The 22,201-nt window shown below is 45.0% G+C and overlaps 1 protein-coding gene across 1 annotated transcript in view; it reads left to right on the top strand.

Annotated features, from left to right (window-relative positions):
- Window positions 1-642: 642 nt before the first annotated feature.
- The window catches only part of INSC (INSC spindle orientation adaptor protein), a gene marked incomplete at both ends in the record, with an annotated part of 125,629 nt that continues 104,070 nt past the window's right edge, over window positions 643-22,201 (top strand). Inside the window, one exon of the mRNA XM_082845259.1 lies at window positions 643-738. Within this exon, the coding sequence (XP_082701385.1) occupies window positions 643-738 (96 nt within the window). The remainder of the gene's footprint in view (window positions 739-22,201) is intronic.

Below are 22,201 nucleotides of genomic sequence, written 5' to 3' on the forward strand. Positions count from 1 at the left end.
CATGGTTCCTGGTGCTCACGTGTTAGGCTATTATTACTAATGCAAGTTATTACTCCCTGTGCCTCAGTTTCCCCATGTGTAAATTAGGGATAATAGCTAACGTCCACGAACCCAGTGTAATCGTGAGGGTTAGGGAAGTTGATAACTACAAAAAACTTAGCACCATGCAGTAAATGCTAGTGATTATAATACTCATTATCCTTCCGGGTATGTGTCTGGGTGAGACTCTCTGAGTTTGTGAATGACTCTGGGCATGTCTGTCTGCTGAGTGTGTATGTATGTACGTGTTTATATGGCCAAGCAGGCCTCCTGTCTCTGGGTGGAGTTTGCTGTTGGCCCAAGCCTGGACTCCCTGAGGCAGCCAGGGCCGGCGCCGGGGATGGAATTTCCATTAAGAATTAAGCAGGACGGCACTGGGAAGCCAGGCGGACGGAGGGGAGGAGGCTGAGGGGGATGGTGCTCCAATTCTGAGCTCCCCCCGCAGCCTCAGTTCTGAGCTGCCTGGGAGAAGGCCTCTGCCACCTTTGCCTGGAGTCTCAGGCCTGCGGGGGCCATGGCCCAGAAGGATGGGCGAGGAGAGAGGAGTTGCCTGCCAGGGCCCCTGTAAGGAGACTTGGAGTTGCTGCAGCCAAGACTGGAGCCATGAGAAGGCCCCCTGGGAATGGAGAGACGGCCAGCGAGGGTATAAGAGGCTGGGGCCTATGGGGCCGACATGAGCCCAGGAGGCTGGGCTGTGCTGTATGTATCTGGGAACGTGGATGTGTGTGTGTGTGTGTGTGTGTGTTTGGGAATGCAGGTGGGGGACATCCATACCAAGTGTCCTAAAGGGAACATCTAAAAAACCAAGTCTGTTCCTCTCTTTACCTGAAACTCGGACCCAGAGTTTGTACCTGGGAATGAAATATTTCTGAAGTTTTTTGCTAGTATTTATCCTGTTCATGATCTAAGCCTCATTCCATTTCTAGCATCCTAAAAACTAGCTTAGCTATTCAGGTACTTTTACACTCCTGAGCTCGTCTCATACTTTCAGCAACATATGAGCTAGGCAGAGATTATCATGATCCCCATTGTAAATATGGGAAAACTGAGCCTCAGAGAGTTTAAGTGACTTGTCCAAGGACGCATAACTAGAATGTATAGAGGCAGTGTGCAAGGTTAGGTTTCTTTGAGGATAAAGTCCAGGCTCTTTTTTTTTTTTGCGGTACGCGGGCCTCTCACTGTTGTGACCTCTCCCGTTGCGGAGCACAGGCTCCGGACGCGCAGGCTCAGCGGCCATGGCTCACGGGCCCAGCCGCTCCGCGGCATGTGGGATCTTCCCGGACCGGGGCACGAACCCGTGTCCCCTGCATCGGCAGGCGGACTCTCAACCACTGCACCACCAGGGAAGCCCCCCCCCTTTTTTTTTTTTACACTACCTGATCTACCAGAAATGGACTCAAAGATTCAGGAAACTGCCCATTTGAGGAAGGCTGTGGCTTCAGTGTTAATGCATAGCCAGGTGAATGGCTGGGCCTTCAAGCTCTGTCCCCGGGCCCTGAGACAGCCTTTGCTGAGATAGGAACTGAAGCCCCTCTCAAGGATCTGGGGAGTAGAATCAGGGTGTCTCCAATGGACGGAGGCTGCAGTCAAAGCTGGCTTGTCTGAGGAGGATGACTTGGGCATCTACAGAGTCTGGGGTCCCCAGAGAGCTGAGGCAGTTGAGTTAAGGTCAGGAGCTGCAATGTGTCCAGGGCCAGGGAGCAATCATCATTTTTAGCCAGGGCCTGAAAAAGGGAACACGGGTATTAGCGTCAAGGAAGACAGGCTGAGATGGGACCTTGGAGTGATCATTGTGTCTTGGAGACGGAACCGGTTTTCCTGTCCCTGAACACAAAGCGTGAGCGTATTGACATACAGTAGTTGCACATGAGGGATTTAGGTTAGATGCCAAGGAGAACTTCCTGCCAACGAGCAGGTTCAAATCTGGAAACAGTGCCCAAGGGAGCCTAGGGTCTGCTCTTCCTTGGTGGCCCCAGAGTAGGTAGAGGAACTCCAGGCCCCTGGTGGGGAATGATTCCTGGCAGGGTGGAGGGGGTTGGATGGAATGCGACATTCCTGAGCTTTGGGGTGGGAATCAGCCTTCTTCTCTAGACTTAGCCATCTGACACTAAGTGCAGAGCGGAAGTTTGATGTGCCCCAAGTTAAAACGAGTGTCTGCAACCATCTTCTGTCCTTTCTGGCAGGTCAGCGATCTCATGTGAGCGACTTAGGTTCCAAAGGGAAGCACCTGAGGGTCAATAAACCAAGTGGCATTCCAGGCATTTGGGGGCTGCTCAAAGTTCAGCGCTCCCTCCGCAGAGCGTGTGAACCGCACCCAAACCCCTCCTTGTTTTGTTTCAGTTCCAACGCACTCCCTTTACTCTCCAGATGTTGGCATGTGGGGCACATGTGGGCACCAGGGTCGGGACGGCTCCGAGGGTCCGGGGTGCTTACCCGCCGTGACTCCCGCCCGGCCCCGTGCGAGCCAGGTCTCTAATTAGACCTGACCGCGTCCCCATTCCAGGGCTCCCCACAGCCGAGAGCACAAAGTTTGCACTGCCAGGGGCACCAAAAGAGCCTCGCAGCCCGGCTGAGACTGCAGGCAGCGGTGGCTGACGCGGGGCAGAGGTTTGGCAGCGAGCGGACTGTTGCCGGAGGTCCTGCGGCGGCGGGCGGGAGCGGCGGGCGGGGGCAGAGCGGGGTGGGGCGCGGGCAGCCGGCGGCCCTCGGGCTGGGCCACCGAGCAGGTCACTTGCTCGCAGCCTCTGCAGCCCCAGCTGTGCCTGCCGCCGCTGGCCTGGCCGCTGCATGCAGCCGCGCACAGGCGCTCTCACTCGCTCGGAGTAAGTAGGCGGCGCTCCCCAGGCTGGATTCGGTGCCCAGCCCGGTCCGGGACAGAGCATGCTTGTGACTATTTAGATAGTAGGTGTAAGTGTATCAGTGTGAGTGCTTGTGAGTGGGAGCGAGCGCCAGTGGGAGGACGAGTGTCTGGGCTGGTATGTGAGCAGAGGGAACTTTCTAGCATATGTCCCAGGGTGTGAGTGTGTCAGTATGTGTGGGAACTTCTGTGTAGGTGGGCCTGGAGTGCGCCCATAGGTGGCACGTGTGTCTGTGTGGCCCTTGCTGCCCCGTGTCTGTGCGCTGGGTGTGCATTGGTGAGTGTGGTAGGCAGGCTCCTGGGGCTGAGCGGGTCGTGTGTCGATGGCTGCATGTGTGTGAGTGAGCAGATGAAGACAGAAGCTGGGGATAAGGAGTGTTATCTGAACTCAGACTTTCTAGGGTGACCCGACTTGTCCCCAGCTGGGATGTCTTCTCTGTGGGTCACTCGGCTTTGGTTTCTCAGGACTCTGATCGGGGCAGGAGTTCAGCGCCAACACTGGACTGAATGGGGGTCTAAGCCAGCCTGGCTGACTGGCCAGGGTTGCGGAGACAGCCCCACTGTCACTGCAGGAGGAGGTGGGAGGACCACTCAGCCATGCCCACCCACAAACACAGGGCACCCACACCCACACACTCACAGCTGCTCATGTGTGCACACCTTCCCGCCACCCACACCAGTCTTGCACATGTTGTATCTCAGGAGGGCCGTGTAAACACTCACCTGCTTTCAGTATGTACATCTGAGGACATTGACACATATCCAACAGGTATCTCCGTGTGCAAAACGCATATGCACAAACATGCACCCCTGGCTTGACCCACTCTCAGCCTTTTAGGCCCCCTTTTCAGTCCCCTTTAGCCTACACGTGGCACCTTGGACAAGTCTAAGAAACTGGCTTTAGTAGGAAATACCGTAAGCCGGGGGCTTTGGCTGGGGGGTCAGGGCAGATGTTGATACAATGCCTTCAGAGTGTCCCATTTGATCTAGAACTGAGGCTGCTCTTGGAGTAGTCTTGCCTTTTTAGAAGTGAAAAGGACCGTCTGGCAAGGCAAGCAGGGCCAGTCTGGGATCTGAGGCAGAGCTCAGCACCTGTAATTTGCTCCACGCTCTAGTTTATTCTCTGGATTCCCCCTGCAGCAGAAAAGCAGTGAGCCTTCCGTGGGCTGGGCCCAGACAGTCATCTGACAGGCAGGAGAAGTGAGTTGAGCTGGGCTGATTTCTTCTCTTCTTTGGTTTTAGTCAACCCTGTTTTGAGTCTCCCATCTGCAGGCGAGGCTGAAAGGGAGAGCCTTTGCTTTGCTCCTTTCCAGTGGTTATCTCTTTTTTTGACAGAATCTTGTTCTCCCTGACCTCCTCCCCTTGGGGACTGGGGACACACGAAACAGTGCCGGAAGAGTAGGTGCCCCAAATATTAGCTGCTGTTACGGCTTCTAGACCTCTCCCATCCTGACCATTCTCCTGTGGACAGGTCTCAATGAGGTGCCCTCACTAAATGTGCTTCCTCAGTTGGGAAGTTAGAATGATGACACTGACTTTCTCTTTCTAAATGTTTATGGTTTGGTCTAAGGAGTGTCTGAGTTCTCACCCCACCAACTCCTCCAGTATGCAGGGGAGCAGATGGGCTTCATGCATTTCCTGAGGGGGTGCTGGAACCTACCTTTCCCTGGCCTGGTCCTCCACCTGACCTTTGGGGAGGATGGTTAAATAAGGGCAGGCTGTGGTCAGCTGGGCAGCCTTTTACAGAGTGAAGGTGGTAGGGAAGGAAGTCTCTGTGCCTCCCCTAGCCTTCTTATCTGTGGAGGCCCCCAGCCATCTTAAGACTCAGGAAAAGACTCTGGAAAATGAGGTACCCACTGTGAATCCCAGGCTGGTTCCCCAGTTTTAGTTCATCAAATACATATACCTACCAATCGGAATTTCAGAGCAACAATTAGGACTCATAGAGCATCAAGGCAACCCTATTAAGGTCACATAGTTCCAATTTAAAGAAGAGAAATCAGACAACCCCCAAAATGGTAATAATAACAACCACTATTTATTGAATCTATAATACATGCTTTATTTCATTTACTTTTCACAGCAACCTTATTAGGTTAATAGTCCCATTTTTTTTTTCCTCTGACAAGGAAATTGAAGCTTAGAGTGCTCAAGGGATTTCTACAGGTCTGTGTGACTGCTGAGCTCATGACATCACCTGTGTGTTTACCTTCTTACTCTGGCTGCCAGGAAGCTCTTAGTTCATCATATTGCTTCATCCTAGTAAACGTGTTCATTGGAAACATGGCTTTGAATTTTAATTTCTGCTTTAATAACTTTATATTATACCCATCTTTAGCTGTAAACTCCTACATCCTTCATAGAGAGAGATCAGAATAAATAAATGAACAATCAGCAATTAAGCATTCTATTGGTCTCTGAGGATGAGAACCACGTTGCATGGAATTTTGGGGGGACATCTCCAATTTCAAATATTTCATCTGGTTTTCAAACCATATGTCTCAATTTTGGCTTCTGTATTTTGGGGCTCTGATTTGTGACCATGTCTTGGGGCTTTTCTTCCCAGCAGCTCTGGGAGAAAATGCCCATCTCTGTGCTGGCTCAGACAATGGGGATTGTTGTGAATGAATTGGGCCATTGATAAATGTCCCCTCCTCTGACTGCTTCAACTGCCAGCTTCTCCCTGTCTCAAAAGCATGAGTGTCTGGGTGCCCGAAGGAGTTTGACCCTGGCCCTATGGCCACCCCTTCCTCATGTGACCCCGCCTAGGCTCAGGGCTCTGCTGAGAGGTCTGTGTCTCTTGGACCTAAGCTCTGCCTCCCTCAGAGCAGACCACGTGGACCACATGGTCCTTTGGAGCCGGAGCTCAGGATGAAGAGCATGGGCACACGCGAAGGGCCCTTCTGCCCCCTCCCCTGGGTCTGTGAGGCCATGGGCTAGTGCTCAGTTTTTCCTCGTCCCCATGAGGGGCTCTCAAGTCTGCCATGTGGTCAGAAAGTCATTTGTCACCTCTTATCTGCAAGAGATGTGTGTCACCAGGGTCATCTGAATGCAGGACAGGGCTCTAGCCACACTGCAAAGTTGGCGAGACCCCTAACTAATTTACTCTAAGACTGATTCTTTTAACCTGCCCAAGGCTATTAGTATTTGGAAAGGGGAGGAGTGGGGGGCAACGCTTAGCACTAAAGATTACTTACAAGGACTCTCGTGGTGGGCTTTCAGGCACTGTGTTGAGATCTTGCTTCTCAGTATGCATTAAGTCACCCGTTGCTGGCAGCTGTTTCCCATGTTCAAGATTAATCCTCCCAGAAGCACTTGGTTACAAAGGGGAGGAGGAATCATTGGCCTGAGGCCTCAGGAGATGCCTGGCACTGGGCGGTGTGCTGGTGGGTCGGTGCGGGTGACGGGTTTGTACCTTCCCAGGCAAATGCCACCTCAAAAAAAAGGTAAGACTAAGACTTGATTGATTGCATCTCTGCTGAGGATTCTGGGTGTTCCCTGGACTTTAAGCTCAACCAGGTGAAAACAGGTTTCAAATCCAGCAAGAGAGCACTGGGTGAGGCAGTCAGAACTTCTGTGGGGGAAGGCGTACTCACGCTTACTCACATTTTTTAGTGTCTGCTAAGGGCCAACCCCCTTGTTAGGCTCTTTGCATCTTTTGTTTCAGGAAACCTCTGGAACAATGCTGGGAGACAGGCGCTGCTATTTTAAAGATAGGGAAACTGAAGCACAGCAAGGTTAAATGATTAGCCCAAGGTCAGAGCCAGCAGCAATTTCACCCCAGGTCTGTCTGACGCTGGAGTCTGTGGTGAAGACTGTGGTCTGTGGTCCACTGACCACTCCCCAGTTCAAAGGCCCTGAAAGCAGGGAAGTCCAGGCCTTTGGGCCAGCTGGGGAAGAGCTGAGGGCTTTGCCTTCTCTGGCTCTAGGACCTGAATATCATCAGTGTCACTGGCCTTTCCAGCCTCAGATGGAGACGGCTGCCCTGTGGGAAGCAGGGGTGGGTGGGGAAGGCCTCCCAGGCCGGGCAGGGATACCCCTGCCAACCCCGCCCCCTCCCTGCCAACCACTCCCTTGGGGTGCGCTTCTGTGACTTCACTTCTTCCCTGGAGCAATCTCTGGGGACCGAGCCTACACCCAGACACTGTGATCCAGCCAGCCCAGTCCCCCCTCTTCCTGCTACATGGTGCCCTCAGTGCCAAGCTCTGGGGGAGTCCTGGATCCTCTGAGGATGTCTCTGGGCAGACCAGACCCTGTTCGGCGTGAGGCAGTGTCTAAGCGTCAGCAATTTGGCTGGGTAATTGTGTATAGTGTTCACTTTCTGCTGGAGAAATGGAGGTTTTGTCTTACAAACCAAATATCCTGGGTTTGGAAGCCATGTGAAATGCAGCCTGTCATCTGGGCGTGTGGGCTGCCTTGTGGGTCTGTGTGTGGTGCTGGTTTAAAAGACATGGTCGAGGGACAGAACGATTGACTCAGGCCATATTGTTGCCTCTGATAGAGGGTCAGAGGTGGGCTGCATATACTGTCCATGTGCAGAGAAAAGAGCACGGGCTTTGCCATCAGACAGATCTGGCTCGGAGCCTGTTTCCACGTCTGTAAAAAGGCATTCCTTATGACGCAGTGGTGATGCTAGAACTGGAAAGTTTATTGAAGTGTAGTGTCCAGCACAGAACAGGTCAGCTGTAAATGACGTATTCTTCCTTCTTGTCCCACCTACCTTCTGGGAAAGAACACTGGGCTGATGGCAAGAGATCTGGATTCCAGCCCTAGCTCAGCCTCTGGGTACATTGTTTTCTCTTACCCTCTCTGGGCCTCACTTTCCTCATGCATAAAATTAGAAGAACTAATTTCCCTTATTCTTCTGTATTTTTTGAGGATCGTGAAAGAGACTGAAGTCAGGGAGCTCTCTTGGAGGATGCAGAAAGTTTAGTCACTATTATTCATGTATCTATGCTGCAGTATTAACTGAGATCCTGTCATGTGCTAGGGCCCGTGCAGAGCACTGGGCATACAGGTGTCGGGAATATCCCAGTCCTCAAGGCAAGACAGGATTGTGAGGAAAGTGACAAGCCTGTCTGTGGGACATGATCATGGCAGGTATTAGTGTATCAGAAGAAGAAGTGTCACCCCCAACTGGGGCAGTCAGGGAGGCCTTACCAGAGGTGAAACTTCCTGGTCTGGATCTGGAAAGATAACAGGAAGATTCCGGGAGGATAAGAGGAGGGCTTTCTAGGCCGAGAAACCAGCACATGCTAAGGCACAGAAATGTTGCCTCGTGTGGTAAGCCTGGGGGACTTGAGGCAGCGAGGGTTTGGTCAGTAGTGATGAGAGAGAGATGGGAGACTTTACAAAGGGCTGTCGACGGGCGTCAGGCCTTGATGGCTGTGCTGAGGTGTTTTGAATTTTATCATGACAGTTGTGGGCAGCCCCTGAGGTATTTTAAGCAGCGGAGGGTCATGGTTGGATATGGGCTCACTTATTCATTCAGCAAACATAAAAACAAACAATTTTATGTCACCTTTAATTTTGATATCATATCAAATTAATGAAAATTTGCAAGACTGATAAAAGAAATCCTTCTTTATCTGTATCCCTTAATTGATTACAAGACACTGCATTTACTTCATTTTTATTCATTCTTTCTCTCTCCAACAATATAAAAAATACATTATTTTTTATTTATGTATACTTCAATTATCTGTATAATTTATACTTTATTATAATTATATATTTATGGTTTTATCATGTATATGTATATATGAATACATACATGTATATGAATACATACAAAATATTCATATTTCTGATCAATTTAAGAGTAAATCGGAGACATGGTGCCTCTTTGCCCGTAAATACTTAAGTGTGTATTTCCTTAAAAAAAAGATATACTCTTACTACAGTACAATTCTGTCCCAATAATGTCTCTATAGCTCCCCTGTCTCCCTCGCCCCATTCAGGGTCCAACCCACAGTTGGCATTTTGTTATCATGTCTCCTGGGTCTTCTTTAATCCAGAGCAATTCCTCTGCTTTATCTTTCTTGACCTTTGTGTTTTGAATGGTATAGGCCAGTTATTATGTTGAATATCCCCCTCCATTTGGGTTTATCTGATGGTTCTACATGACTGGATCCAAGCTATGCATGTTGGGCAGTAGTAGCATGAAGTGAGGTTAGCATACCAGCGAGCACAGGCTGTGGGGACTGTCCCAGTGCTGGTGATGGAAGCTTTTGTCACTTGCTTGAGGTGATGTTCACCAGTTTCTCCTGTGAAATTACTGTTTTTCCCTTAGTAATCAGTAAGTAATTTGTGGAGAGATACTTCGAGGTTTTGTAAACATCCTATCTCATCAAACGTTTAATCACTAATTTTATCATCATTGATACTTTTGAATCCATCATTGCTTCTATATTTATTAGTTGGCATTTTTCTGTAGGAAAGATCTCTCCCTTCTCCCTTTCTTTCTGTCTTTCTCTTTATCTCTCTCCTCCCTTCCTCCCTCCCTCCCTTCTTCCCTTCCTTCATTACTATGAACTCATAAATTCTTAATTAATTTATTCAATGGGTTTAATCAATTTGTATATTTTATTTTGATGTTCGAAATGTACAAGATTTGATCAGTGGGAGGTTCTCAGTCTGGCTCTTGTTTCTTTTGACTTTTCTCCATGATTCTCTGAGCATTTGGTTACTGTTGCTTTAGCAAGATGTTCCAGGCTCATTTTGTTCTTTCCTTGCCCCAGCCCTGGAATTAGTCATTTCTCCAAGGAGACCTGGATCCTTTTAGTGGAGAATGGTATTAGAAACCAAGACCTGGGGCTACATGTGCTCCCTGTTACTGGCGTGTCATTGCATTTATGCCCTCTTAGCAAGCAGAGCTAGGGTGTATATTTATATGTCCATATTTATTTCTATAATAAAAAAATAAAAAAAATTATTATAGGTTTTTAGAAAGAAGAACTCAAGTGATTGAGACAGAGAGTGAGGGGATAGGGTGGCTTAGATGGGTGGTGAGGGAGGGACTGTTTGAAGAGGCGATATTTAGAAAGACCTACAGTGTGGAATGGATGGATTGGAAGGAGAGAGAGCCTGGAGATTCTTTCAATTATCTAGGAAATAATTACAAGGACCTGAAATAAGACAGGCAAGAGAGGAAGTAGAATCAGGTAGCTGGTTGAATGCAGAAGGTGAGGGAGACGAAGGAGGGAGATAGACATCTCCAAGGCCTGTCAAGTTGAGTGTGTCCAAAACGGAATTTGTGCATTCTTGCTTGGCAGTGTCCTATTCATATGTGGTCCTCTCCAGGTATTTCAGATCTCATTGAATGGCTCCTTCATCTATACAGCTGCACAAGTCAGAGAGAGCTGGCAGTCATCTTCAACACCTTTCTCTCTCAAAGCTCATATACAATTCACCACCAAGTCTGTTGATGTTGTCTTGAAAATCTCTCCCCAATCCATCGCTTCTCTCTGTCTCCACCAGTCTCACTCTAGTTCAAGGCACCATTTTCATCTTACCGGACTACTGTGAGAACTTCCTAACTGGTCTACTTACACTCCCTCCAATTTGTTGTCACACAGCAGCCAAATGTATTTTAAAACACAACTCAGGGGCTTCCCTGGTGGTGTAGTGGTGAAGAATCCACCTGCCAATGCAGGGGACATGGGTTTGAGCCCCGGTCTGGGAAGATCCCACATGCCACGGAGCAGCTAATCCCGTGTGCCACAACTACTGAGTCTGCACTCTAGAGCCCGCAAGCCACAACTACTGAGCCTGTGTGCCACAACTACTGAAGCCTGCTCACCTAGAGCCCGGGCTCTCCAACAAGAGAAGCCACCACAATGAGAAACCTGCGCACCTCAACGAAGAGTAGCCCCCGCTCGCCACAGCTAGAGAAAGCCCAAGTGCAGCAACAAAGACCCAACACAGCCAAAAATAAATAAAATAAAATGAATTAATTTTTTAAAAGAAGCTTTTTTTTAATTTTATTTTTTATTTATTTATTATTATTTTTTGCAGTACGCGGGCCTCTCACTGCTGTGGCCTCTCCCGCTGTGGAGCACAGGCTCCAGACGCAGCTCAGCAGCCATGGCTCACGGGCCCAGCCGCTCCACGGCATGTGGGATCTTCCCGGACCAGGGCACGAACCCATGTCCCCTGCATCGGCAGGTGGACTCTCAACCACTGCGCCACCAGGGAAGCCCTAAAAAAAGCTTTTTAAAAAAGAAAAACAAAAACACAACTCATGTCATTTCCCTCCTTAAAAATACTTCAGTTGATTCCTATTGATCTTAAGCTAAAGATCAACCTGTTTAATGAGCCTACAAAGTCTAATTTTTCTGACCCCTGCCTCCACTCCTACACCGTCTCACCCAGCTTCTTTCTTCACCCTCTCTCCTGGCCTTGTCTCAGTCCCTTGGGCTTGTCAGTTGGCAAGGCCACAGGCCTTTGCATTTGCTGTTCTTCTGCTTAGAACACTCTTCCTTCATGTCTTCACCTACTGAATTCCTACTTATATCTCAGCTCTCAGCTCAGCTGTCACTTCCATGATTAGGTCAAATCTCATTTTACAGGGCTTTACAACACCATGTACCCCTTCAAGGCTTTATCATAGTTGTGATTTTACATTTATTTACAATTTTTCATGATAATTAATGTTTACTTTTCCTATTTGATGATGAGTTTTGCTCATTACTTTATCCTAGTAGTTAGCATGTTACTGACACATGTCACAAATATTTGTTGGATGGATGGATGAATGAATGAAGTTTTATCATCTGAGCAACCAGCTGGTGGTACCATTCAGTAGAATAAAAATTCTAGGGGAGAAGTAGATCTGGGGAGAAAGATAATTCACTTTAGGACATGTTACATTTGAGGTACCTCTCAACCACGTCTGCCCCCCCAAACATCTTACTGTCTTCTGGGCAAACAAATTAGACTGTCGTTCAAGAGCTTTGAGGGGACTGGTGATAGGTGACAGCTAATTCCTGGGCAATTCTAAGGAGCTGCTGGAGAAGATAGCTAAGTCACATGGCATCCCTGAGCTGTACCCCCCTTTCTGGTTTGTAGAGGATACAGGAGATCTGAGGGGCCTCCAGGTGGTTTGACCTGGCTCCTTGGCTGCTACGAAGGATTTAACAAACATTTATGAAGGCTCCTTCGCACTTGAGAGTTACTTGCATGATTCCCACGGGTCAGGAATTGCCAACCTCCTCCCCACCCCTGAGACTGCACTAGATATAGGCCTAAAAGAGAATTCAGAGAGGGTCTTACTAAGCCCAGTGAGCGCTCCTTACAAAGATGCCAGTAGTCACTCCAGCTCACTCACTCCTGCATTCCTCACTCACTCGTTCAATATCTATTTCGCCTTCACTCAGTCACTTACCCGCCCAACCACATGTATCCATCCACAAACAAGAGTTTATGTTGGATCTGTAGCGGGACTCAAGGCTGATGAGTCACCCTCCCTGCCCTCTCCTTCATCCCTCTTTCATATAGTCCTCACAGCCCAGGAGCCCAGATGAGGAGACATCAGGGTGGGGAGGTGTCACCTTACTGGTTGAAGGCCATGTGTGCTTGCAGGGTGTTATCAGGAAGAGAGGGAGATGCCACCACACCAACTGCTCCTCTTATTTCACCTCCTGCTTTTCTAGTGTCCCTTCCCCTCTTTCAATGGTGATGAGAGCTTAGGAATTAAGCTCCTTGATCAGATAGCTGGGCTCTGCAGAGATACTTGGAGCTCAGGCTTGAAAGGGAAAGAGAGACAACAGCTCCCCATGAGCTCCACCATGGAGAAGAGGACACTTTTTTTTTCTTCTTCGTTTTCTACCAGGATTGCCCTTTTAACCCTGTGGAATTTGCAGAGAGGCTGGGGGGAGGGCGGGACAGTGGGATTTAAAATGTGGCATTTAGAAACCAGGCAGTAGACTAACCCTGGCCCCGCCCCTCCAGAAACTGCTCTTTCAGTTCTCTGAGGTTTGTCATTTACAAAGAGCCCCACAGAATGTGCGCTGTCCATCTGCCGTGACATCAGACAGGGTTGGGGCTGAGCAGACATAGGACAATGGCAGCCACATCAGATAAGAGCATCTTGGAAAAGTGCCCGAAGATGCCCAGGATCTAAGTTACAGACTCATTCACTCATTCCCTCTCTCACTCATTCATTCAACAACGATCTACTTAACACCTACTCTGTGCCAGGCATTGTTCTAGGCACTGAAGATATAGCAGTGAGCAAAACACATGCCCGAGTAGAATTGCTTTCTGATGTGGGAAGATAGTAAACAGGTTGATATATGCAAAGTGGTGATGAGTGCTGTGGAGAAATATAAAGTATGGTAAAGGGGTTCCAAGGGTAGGAGGGGACTTGTACATTTATACCAGGTCAAGAGGTTCTCTCTGATATGCAGATATTTAAACAGAGGCCAGGAGGCAGTGAAAGGGCAAGCTATGTGAAGACGGGGGTGGGGGGAGAGCAGTCAGCACTTCAGGATTCTGGGTGCCCTGTGGTCTGGGGGTTCGGAGTAAGCTTCTAGGGGGAGGCCACGTTTAAGCTGAATCTTGATGTGTGGGGACAGCAAGTCAGTCCTGAAGAATAACAGGGAACTTGCCTTGAAGCATGAACATAAGGGACATGTCGGGGAGGACAGCTTGGTAAGGCCCAAAGAGGCAGGGTAGGCTGGAAACAGGGTCTGGAGAGTCATGAGTGCCAGGCTAAGGATTTCAGACCTGAGTTGAGGGACACTGGGGAGACATAATAGATTTTCAGCGACATGTCACAATGAGAGCTGTGTTTTAAGCAGCTGAAACTAATATTAGAATAGGCTGGGGGCTGGGCAGCCAGCAAGAAGACAATTGCCTCGCGTGAGCCTGCTTGGCCTCATGACCATCAAGGACCCTGAGGTTGGGGGGAACGCTGGATGGCCCCAGATGCACAGCGGGCAGGGATACAGTGATGTAGGGGCTATAATGGCCGACAGAAGCAGCAGGTAATGTGAGTGGTCATCACTGGGACAAACCCCAGATGTCTCCTGTAACTCAAAGCTGTCTTTGAGCAAAGAACACAGAGCAGCCTGGGTTCTAGGGCAGAGCAAGCTGGAGAAAAGAGTTTGGGTCTCATCTCTGGCCACAAATGGCTATTTTAGAAGCTTCTGGGAAGGGGGTCCTTGGATTGTAGGAACATTAGGTTCAGAGGAGAGCTTGTCTAATCCAGCCCTCTCCTCTCACAGATGAGAAATTGGAAGCCCAGAAAAGGGGCATAAATTGTCCAAGGCCATGTAGAGCACGTGTGGCAGAGAAAGGTCAAGTATCTTATTTGAACTCATCTTGGAGGAATTACTATGTCTTATTTAATTACACATTTATATATATATATATCTTTCAGTGGAAGAGGAAATTCTAAGAAAAAGGAAATTGTTTTATTCATCAACTTCTCTATCATCTGATACAGAGCCTGAACTTCTCTATCAGCCTGATACAGAGAAGATGCTCTCTTGACCTGGACCAAGGCTGATGTTAGCCTGGTCTCAGATGTGGAATAGGAGCTGCCTGTGAGTAGGGGAGAGCCTGGCTCTGGATCTCCCTCACGCACTCATGTGGCCTGGCCTGCGACCATCTCTACCTCAGTTATACTCACAGCCCTTGGCAAAGGGACCATGGATGTGAGAGAGTGTGGGGGCTGCTGTCACAAGGGTGCCTGCCAAGAGGGAGAGGTGACAGGTGTGGAGAGGGGCTGGGTGTCCTGGGCCTGAGGCCACTGCAAGAGAGAGAGGCCCTGCCCAGCTTGAGAGAGCAGACCACAGGGGGTTTCACAGTCGCTAGCTGGGCACCTGGGATGCATGTTTAGGGTGAAAGAGCAGTGCTTGGTCTGGCCTGCGGCTGGGCCCCCAGGGATTTCACCAAACCCACTTTTATTCAGCCCAGGTTTTCAGCCCAACCCTGCTGTCCCAAGGAGCTGAAGCCCACAGTTTTAAGAAGAGGTCCTGTTCTTTCCCCACAGTATGCAGAAGTCTATGACGTAACAGCAGGATTTCAGACGGAATTGTCCTTTGATGTGCTTCCATCCTCACATTCAGGATCCTAGGCAGGGTGGGGGGCGGCTGAGCTAGAGACAGTTTCCTGAAAAGTCAGAGGGATTCAAGCTGTAGCTCCTGCCAGCCCAGACCCCTGCATCTGTGCTGGATGAGTAATTGGTTCTTAAGCTCTTGGTCAACACAATCTGTTTGTCTTGCACTGTGGCGCTGGCAGAGGGATTTCCAGAGCGGAGTGAGTTATATGCATCAGCACACTGAACCTGTAGACCCAGGAAAATAAGCGTCCTAAGTTTGGCGTCCCTCCGTGAATGTCCTGGGGGAGGCAGTGGGGTTTTCTTCAGGTGTGGGGTCATCACCCTCTCGAAGGTAGCATTGCGGACTAGGCCAGGTTTTGAACAGAACCTGAGAGGAAGGGAAGAAGGAACTTGGATTCTAGTCTGGGTTCAGCTACAAATTTACTCTGTGACTCGGGCAAGTCTTTTGCCCTCTTTGAACCTCAGTTTCCTTTTCATGAACCACAGGGTTGGAAAAGAGGGTTCCGGAGGACCTGTCCTGTAATATTCCAGGTTTCTTGCTTACATAATACTAACAGGAATTTTGGTTAAGACCCTAACTTTGAGATTTCTATCCTCACCCAGGTCTCTTTTACTTTGCCTGAAATTCCACCTTTGGTTCTTTTAAGAAGCTCTTATTTCCATATTGACTAACAAAATCCCTCTTATTTTTATGAGCTTGTATAGGGATACAAAGCAGTGTAATCTTCTAGTTGTATTTCAGCCTTTATAACAACTGTGCCAGGTAATCAAAGATATATTATTTCCAGTTTACATTTGAAAAAAGAGGCCCAGAGAGGTTAAGTAGTTTGATGAAGTTCACAAAGTTAGTTGCTGGCAGAGCTGAGATGAGGCTGCAGGTTTCTTGGCTGTTGGCTTATGTTCTTTTGTGCTACCCTTTGGGTTTGGAAAGGGAGAGTTCTAAAGACTGCATGGGATGGGAGTTGTAGTGTTCATCAGGTGGCACAAGTATCAGGATGACAGCATCTGCCCCCGCATATCTCTACCACGTAGGCTGAAGTGTTCTTAGCCTGGGGCAGCCCACCCAACCCAGGCACAGTAGTGAGGGGCTGTGCTGGCCCCTCTGCCTGCTTATGCAAATGCAGGTCAGGGCAAAAAGCAGGCCCTCTGCAGCAACTTTCTCACTGATGATCCTGTGTTCTTGTCTGCTGTAGACTATTTTAGCAGGGTGGTGGGTATCCGGCAAAGCCCAGGTCTTTCTTTTTTTTTTTTTTTTTCCTTTTTCTCCCAGCTTTATTGAGCTGTAATTGACATATAGCATTGTATAAGTTTAAGGTGTATAATGTGATCAGTTGATATACATATTTATTGTGAAGTGATTACCACAATAGGGTTAGTTATGCGTCTATCACCACACCTTTACCTTTTTATTCATGTGGTGAAAATTTTGAAGATCTATTCAATACTTTCTTAGCAACTTTCAAATATACAATACAGTATTGTAAACTATAGTCACCATGCATACATTAACTCTCCAGAAATTATTCATTTTATAACTGAAAATTTGTACCCTTCAATCAGTATCTCCCCATATGCCCTAACCCTCAGCCCCAGGCAACGACCAATCTACTTTCTGTTTCTATAGTTCAGCTTTTTTAGATTCTACATATAAATGAGGTTATACAGTGTTTGTCTTTCTCTATATGACACTTTGCATAATGCTCTCAGGGGCTATCTATGTTGTCACAAGTGGCAGGATTTCCTTCTTTTTTTAATGGCTGAATAGTATCACATTGTGATATATATGTGTATATATATATATATTTTTTTCTTTTCTTTTTCTTTCTTTCTTTATCCATTCATTCATTGAAGGACACTTAGGTTGTTTCCATGTCTTAGCTATGGTGAATAACGCTGCAAGGAGTATAGGGGTGCAGATATCTCTTGGAGATAGTGATTTCATCTCCTTCAGACATACCTAGAAGTGGAATTGCTGGATCACATGGTAGTTCTATTTTGAATTTTTTTGAGAAACCTTCATACTGTTTTCCTTAGTGGCTGCACCAATTTACATTTCCACTAATAATGCGCAGTGGTTCCCTTTTCTCCACATCCTCACCAGCGCTTGTATCTTGTCTTTTTGATAATAACCATTCTAACAGGTATGAGGTGATATCTCATTGTGACTTTGATTTGCATTTCCTGATGATTGGCGTTAAATACCTTTCATGTACTTGTTGGTCATTTGTATGTCTTCTTTTGAAAAATGTCTATTCAAGCCCTCTGACCATTTTTTCAATTAGTTTTTTGTTTTGTTTTGTTATTGAGTTGTATGAGCTTCTTATATATTTTGGATATTAACCCCTTAGCAGTTAAATGGTTTGCAAATATTTTTCCCAGTTTCCTGTAGGTTGCCTTTCACTTTGTTGATTGTTTCTTTTGCTATTCAGAAATTTTTTGTTTGATATAGTCCCACTTGTTTATTTTTACTTCTGTTGCTTTTGGTGTCAGATCCAAAAAGTCATTGCCAAGACCAGCGTCAAGGGACTTTTATCATAGGAGGTTTAGAGTTTTAGGACTGACATTTAAATTTTTAATTCATTTTGAGTTAATTTTTGTGAGTGGTAAAAGGTAGGGGTCCAATTTCATTCTCTTGCATATGAACATCCAGTTTTCCCAGTACCATTTATTGAAGAAACTCTCTTTTTCCCTTTGAGTATTCTTGGCTTCCTTGTCAAATATTAGTTGACCATATATGCAGGGGTTTATTTCTGGGTTCTTGATGCTTTTCCATTGATCTATGTGTCTGTTTTTATGCTAGTCCCATATGGTTTTGATGCTATAGCTTTGTAGTATAGTTGGAAATCTGAAAGGTGATGCTTCCAGCTTTGTTCTTTCTCAATATTGCTTTGGCTATTTGGGGTCTTTTGAAGTGTTATATGAATGTTAGGATTTTTTTTTTTAATTTCTGTTAAAAATGCCATTAGATTTTTTTTTTTTTTTTTTTTTGCCATTAGATTTTTGATGGGGATTACACTGAGTCTGTAGACAGCTTTGGGTAGTATGAACATTTTAACAATATTAATTCTTCTCCTCCATGAACATGGGTTATCCTTCCATCTATTTGTGTCTTCTTTAGTTTCTTTCATCCATGTCTTATAGTTGTCAGTGTACAGATATTTCACTTCTTTGGCTAAATTTATTCCTAAGTAATGTATTCTTTTTGATGCTATTGTAAATGGGATAGTTTTCTTTATTTTTCAAATAGTCTGTAGTTAGTGTATAAAAATGCAACTGATTTTTGCATATTGATTTTGTATCCTGAAAGAAAAAAAAATTATTGAATTCATTTATTAGTTCTAACACCTTTTTGGTGGAGTCTTCAGGGTTTTCTATATGTAAGATTATGTCATCTGCAAACAGAGACAGTTTCACTTCTCCTTTCTGATTTGAATGTCTTTTATTGTTAATTGTTATGCTTAATTGTTATGCTTAATTGTTCTGGCTAGGACTTTTAGTACCACGTTGAATAGGAGTGGTGACAGTGGGCACCCTTGTCTTGTTCTTGATCTTAGAAGAAAAGCTTTCAAACTTTCACCATTGAATATGATGTTAACTGTGAGTTTGTCGTATCTGGCCTTTATTATGTTGATGTATGTACCTTCTGTACTCAATTTGTTGAGAGCTTTTCTCATGAGAGGGTGTCAGATTTTGTCAAATGCTTCTTCTGCATCTATTGAGAGGAACATATGGTTTTTATCCTCTTTTCTATTAATGTGGTATATTATATTTATTGATATGTGTATGTTGAACCCTCCTCGCATCTCAGGATAAATCCCACTTGATTATTCAAACTGAATTTAACAGCACATTAAAAGGATCATATAACAGGTCTTCTTAATTAACCTTCCATTTCTCATTTTCAAAAGCTTTCTCATATGCTTGTCCTGGAGATGGGCTGGGCTTTTCTGTCTGTAGAAGGGGGTTCTGAGAGCAACCCTCTTAGCTGTTTCTCTCTTGCCCAAACCAGCTCAGTCTTTGCTCTGGGGCAAGAGGAAGGCTCAGGGGCAATAAGTGTGGGCAAGAAGGAGCTTTCCCCTCATATACCAGGCAGGAGCAACAGTGGGAATCACCCCCAACCCCTCCCAATTCACTTTCTGCTTATGCTTTGGGATGTACATACATGCTTTCACTCTGTCTCTCCTGTTTCCTCCTCCTCTCTCATTAATCAAGTTTCCACACTTGCTTTGGTCTATTTTGGGGCTTGCTATTCAATTCTCTAAGTTTATTCCAGGGTCAATATCACATTGTATTTACTGTTTGAAAATAAATCTTACTATCTGGCAGGAAAATCCTCCCAATTTCTTTATTTTTTCAGGAGTAATCTTGGGTTTACTCATCAAGTGCTAGGAAAGAATCTTGTGGGGATTTGATTGGGATTGCATGGAATCTATAGGTCAATTTATGGCAAATTGACATTTTCCTGTCTATATACATGAAATACCTCTTCATTTATTTTGGCCTTCTTTAATATCTTTTAACAATATTTTATCATTTTCTCAATAAGGGACTTGCACATTTTAAGATTAATTTCTGTATACCTTATATATCTTTGTTGCTTTTGTTAATGCCCTCTCTTCTAAATTTCATTTTAGTTTTGTGCTGGTGTCTAGGACTATACTTGACTTTTGTATATATATTTTTAGCCACCTTTCTAAGCCTTTTCATGAATTAAAATAATTTCTTCGTAGATACTTTTGGTCTTTCCACATTGGTAATGAGGGTAACTTGCTAGTTCATGGTACATTTTTATAGGAATTTGGGAAAGATACCATGTCTGGGAAGACATAGACCCATGGAGACTTGGTTTGCCATGTGAACTGCAGGTCTGTGTCTGGTGGACCCAGCCCTGTGTATGGTGTGTGGCTGAGTGGTCACAGCAGAGGCCAACTTCAGCCTCCACTCACCCCCTTGGCTGTGTGCTGTTGCGGAAGCCCTGTGGAAAATCATATCAACTGTGAATAATGACAGTTTTGTTTCTTTCCATTCTTATACATTTTCTTTTTTTCTACACTAGCTAAGATTTTAATACAATAATGAATAGAAGTTGGTGGGAGGTGGCATTTTAATTTTGTTTCTGATCTCACAGGAAATGCTTTCAACATTAAATATGTTGTTCCTGTATATTTTTTTCTCAATAGATGCCCTTTAATTAGTTTAAAGAAGGTCTCTTTTACTCCTGGTTTTCTAAAGGTTTTGTTATGAATGGCTGTTGAATTTTATAAAATTATTCTTCTCCATCTATTGAGATAGTCATAAGGTTTTTCTTCTTTTACCTATTAATGTAGTGAGTTTCATTAATCTATTTTCTAATGTTAAAGCAGCCATGTATTTTTAGGCTAAACCCAACTTGGCCATGATTTATTATTCTTTTTATATATATAGCTGGATTCTGTTTACTAATATTTTATTTATTATAGTTTTGTCTATGTCTATACATGAGGTTGTCCTAAAGATTTCCTATCTTGTGTTCTTTAGTTTCAGTATCAAAATTATGTCAGTCTTATAAAATGAAGTATGTTTTCTTTTATTCTTATTCTCTGGAAGATCTTGACAAAGGAAGAGTTATCTTTCCTTTGAATGATAGAAACTCATCTGTGAACTTCTCTGTACCTGGTGGTTTCCTTAAGGGAAGGGTTTTAACTATTGATTAATTTATTCAGTAGTTATAGATCTATTTCTTCTTGGTCATTTTTGGTAAATTGTATTTTTATAGGAATTTATCTAGTTTATTTATGATTTCAGTGAGATTGCAGAATATTCTTGTCCATATAATATTATCCATCATATTCTTTTATTTCTGCTGCATTTGTAGTAATAGACTCACTTTTATTGCTAATATTGATTATTCGTGTTTCCTTTCTTTTTTCTGATTTTTTTCTGATCTTACCAGTAGTTCATCTATTTTATTTGTTTTCGAAAACTAACTCTATTGGTCATTTCATTTGTGTTTATGTTTTGTTCTATGTTTTTGTTGTGTTTTGTTTAATGTTTGCTTATATCTTAACTATTTTTCTCTTGCTACTTTCTTTGAAATTATTCTCTTCTTTAAAAAATCTCTCATGTTGTTAGAAGTTAGAATTCTTCCAATTTTCATATTTTCTAATTTAAGCATGCAATTTTTGCTCTTAATTTTACTTATCAGTATACTATATGATTTGGTTTTTTTAATTTTTTAGTACTTTAAAAAATTTATTTATTTTTGGCTGCATTGGACCTTCATTGCTGTGCATTGGCTTTCTCTAGTTGTGGTTGAGCGGGGGCTACTCTTTGTTGCTGTGCATTGGCTTCTCATTGCGGTGGCTTCTGTTATTGCGGAGCATGAGCTCTAGGTGCATGGGCTTCAGTAGTTGTGGCATGTGGGCTCAGTAGTTGTGGCATGTGGGCTCAGTAGTTGTGGCTTGTGGGCTCTAGAGTGCAGGCTCAGTAGTTGTGGTGCATGGGCTTAGTTGCTCCATGGCACGTGGGATCTTCCTGTACCAGGGGTTGAACCCGTGTCCCCTGCATTGGCAGGCGGATTCTTAACCACTGCGCCACCAGGGAAGCCCCTATACTATATGATTTTTATATGTGTGTTTTCATAAGCATTCATGTTTATTTTCTAATTTCTGTTATAATTTCTGTGCTTAAAATATCCAGACATATGGAGGTCTTCATATTGGGGCAGAGATTACAATCTGTAGGATACCAGCCATTTGAAAATTGCTGAAACTTGCTTTAAGATCCAGTCACTAGTCATTAAAAAAAAATCATGACTCATGAATCCTTGAAAAGAATGTGTATTCCTGATAAGTTGAATGCAGTGTTCTATTCATAAACATTAACTCTAACTTAATTGTGACATTCAAATCTTCTGTATCTTTACTGATATTTTTTGGCTTGAGCTGTCAATCAATGACAGAATTGTGTTGGAATCTCCATCTGTGATTCTGAACTCATTCACTTCTCCTTGAAATTTTATCAGTTTTTACTTTGTATATCTGTATTATTGTGATTATGTACATCATTATTATATCTTCTTGATGGGCTGAACTTTTTATTTTTATGTAGTGCATCTCTTTACCTCTATAATGCTTATTATCTTAAACTTTGTTTTGTATCATATGAATACATTGGCACCAGAATTCTTTAGGTAAATATTTCTATGGTGTATCATTTGTTGTCTTTAACTTCAAGCTGTTTTGGGTGCTTTGTTTTAG

This window comes from Leucopleurus acutus (assembly GCF_964270905.1).
Source record: "Leucopleurus acutus genome assembly, chromosome: 8".
Classification (NCBI taxonomy): Eukaryota; Metazoa; Chordata; class Mammalia; order Artiodactyla; family Delphinidae; genus Leucopleurus; species Leucopleurus acutus.